The sequence below is a fragment of the Egretta garzetta genome, unplaced genomic scaffold (genome assembly GCF_000687185.1).
Source record: "Egretta garzetta isolate BGI_Z169 unplaced genomic scaffold, ASM68718v1 scaffold54, whole genome shotgun sequence".
Classification (NCBI taxonomy): Eukaryota; Metazoa; Chordata; class Aves; order Pelecaniformes; family Ardeidae; genus Egretta; species Egretta garzetta.
The window spans coordinates 1,266,158-1,269,015 of record NW_009259313.1 but is presented as its reverse complement, the minus strand read 5'-3'; the positions used below and the strand labels follow the sequence as shown (position 1 = coordinate 1,269,015).

Below are 2,858 nucleotides of genomic sequence, written 5' to 3'. Positions count from 1 at the left end.
AACTTGAATTTGTATCCCATGCAGGTTTTTTTCAAGTGCTGGAAGTAGCAGGGCGTTTGGTTGCTAACTGACCTGAAGCTTGTGCTCTACCTTGGAAAGATCTGCAGTGGGAGGCATTCACCTTCACATAACCCACAGTTCTCTGCATCAGAAGAAAGGGACTTCATGTGCAAGAGTGGTTCGAGATGTTGATGTAACACTGATAACACTGAAGGTCTCCTGAGAATAACGGACTCTGTAAGAGGCTTCTCCTTTCCCTCCTCCTTTTTTTTTTTTTTTTTAACTTCCTCTCTCAGAAACTACAAGCAAGATGCCAGCTAAGACACCCATCTACTTGAAAGCTGCTAACAATAAAAAAGGGAAGAAATTCAAACTAAGGGATATCTTGTCTCCTGATATGATCAGTCCACCACTTGGAGATTTTCGTCACACCATACACATTGGGAAAGAGGGACAACATGACGTTTTTGGAGACATCTCCTTTTTGCAGGGCAACTATGAGCTATTGCCTGGAAACGAAGGAGAAACCAGAGTTAGCCAGTCTGGTGGCTACAATGAATTCTTAAGGGCAAACAGCACTTCTGAATCCATGTTTACAGAAACTCCATCACCAGTGCTCAAAAATGCTATTTCCCTTCCTGCCATTGGGGGTTCTCAAGCCCTTACGTTGCCCTTATTGTCACCAGTGACATTTAATTCAAAGCAAGAATCCATCAGGTCATCAAGAATTCCTAGGCTTAGCTGTGAGCCAGTAATAGAAGAAAAATTGCAGGAGAAAAGTAAACAGATAGAGGATGGAGAAACATACAAAGATGACATATGGGAGCAAAATGGTGGTTCTTCGCATTTTAGTAATGGAAGAGACAGTCACTCATCCAGCTTTTCTGAACGATGCACTGATTGGCAAACAGTTGATTTATTTGATGACAGTCGGCTTTCATGTGAACTAACCAAGACAAAGACTAAGTCAGAAGAATCCCTTTCGGATCTTGCAGGCTCTCTTCTCTCCTTACAACTTGACTTGGGACCTTCGCTTTTGGATGAGGTCCTCAATGTAATGGACAAGAATAAATCTTAGAACTGGTACTCCTTGCTTCTTTATTACTGATTCACTTAAACAAAAACAAAAAAACCATGGTTCAAAAGTAGAGACACTTAAACATCAGCTGTATTTGCAGTTGTTTGATGGGTTTTCTAAAAATGTTCTTAAAATAATATTTTTTTACCTATTGTTTTTCATGATTTCTATTACACTAAATTCTCGTAGCAGGAGGGTAAATCTTAATAAGTTTTCAGCAAATATAAAATGTTTTTAAGTACCAGTATTAATGATCAGAAACTTAAGAAACAGAATTTGAGGATGATACTGATTGTGGCATTTGATTAGTTCACTTCTATGAGCTTCTGAATATATGAGAATCTCTAAGTGTCAGAAAGGAGACTGATATTAATTATTCACTTTTATAAATTATTACAACATCACTTTACATGTAGGCCTCTTTCTAGAACCTTGTGTTTGAGGGTTTGATAGTGGTTTTCTTCATTTTCCATAGTACCATTTGTGTTATACTTTCACTGTAACTACTTTCTTGGTCTTATACTACCGCTCTGTATTCAGATGTGAACAATTTGAAGGCTTTTCAGTTTGAACACCTGGTCCAGTGTCTCAGCTGCTTTAAATGAGTATGCACAAATTTACACAAGTTGAGGCTTGGGCCTGACATTGTATATGAAATGATATGTTGTAAACAGATGACACATGCAAGATATTATGGTTAAATTATTTTAAAAGTTTAAATATATTTTTTGTGTGCATATTGGTTTTGTTTTTTACTGCAGAGCCTACACATACAATATCTCATCAAAATAGTCGCTTGGCATTATTGGTGCTCTTCTGAAAATTGTATATTTGTGTGTCTGAAAAGAAATATGTATTGATACTCCTCGCTTTTTTCTTCATTTACTGCCACACATGCTTAAACTTGCAACCAATTAATTTTAAGTTTTAAAGAAGGCACTGGTTATTCTCAATGCTTGTGATGTGTGCTGCAACAGCCAATGTTTTGGGAAATGTGGATCCTTTAATACAGTACCTACGTGGATTGCATTGATATCTTGTGCAATACAATAAACAAAACTTTAAATTGCTATGTCTTTGTGATTCAGTACATAGCCTCACCAAAATACAAAATTTTGTTTTCTGCTGTAATGGAACAGACTGCAATAGAGTTGCAGAAATATGGGACCAAAGACAAGATCAATTCTACTATCTTAATTCAGTTGAGTTTTCCAGTTTGGTTTACTTCCTGAGGTTTTAAGGGCAGACTCCAAGCAGGTAGGACCGTCTAGGGTATACACTGATTTTTAAGTAATTGGAGACAAGAGAGTAATACTTTGGTCCTAGTGAAGTTAATGTCAAAGTTCCAGCAGCTTTCACTGAGGTCTTTAGGTAAAATACTGACAGTTTGTAGACTTTCTTCATTAGATAGTCACATTCATCTAAATCTTCCTATTAGAACATGTAAGTCATGGATAATTTGATATATATATTATATTTTTCCTTAAAATTTCTAGGGAGTCAGTGCCAAATAATTCTGTTCCTGCATTATGTTTTAGGAACACAGTCATTGCCCCTGTTTCCGGTTAAGCACTTGCATTATTGTGCATTAATGAGACATGCAGCTACTGTCTCCCGTATTATTCCTGTAAATGAGGAACTGAGATGTAGAATGGCCAAGAACTGTGTTTACTTTTAAGATAATGTTTAATTGCCTTTGACTTCATAGTCTATGTGTATAAGACTAGATCAAATTTCCAGTGCATTCATGATCCAAGTAGAATGGTGGTTCTGTGACTAT

General features: G+C 36.7%; 1 protein-coding gene across 1 annotated transcript; it reads left to right on the top strand.

Moving 5' to 3' along the window:
• Positions 1 to 281: 281 nt before the first annotated feature.
• Positions 282 to 1,078, top strand: CDC42EP3 (CDC42 effector protein 3). Its single transcript, XM_009636441.2, has one exon. It carries the CDS (start codon positions 311 to 313, stop codon positions 1,076 to 1,078), a length of 768 nt encoding a protein of 255 aa, XP_009634736.1. The 5' UTR covers positions 282 to 310.
• The last annotated feature ends 1,780 nt before the right edge of the window (positions 1,079 to 2,858 follow it).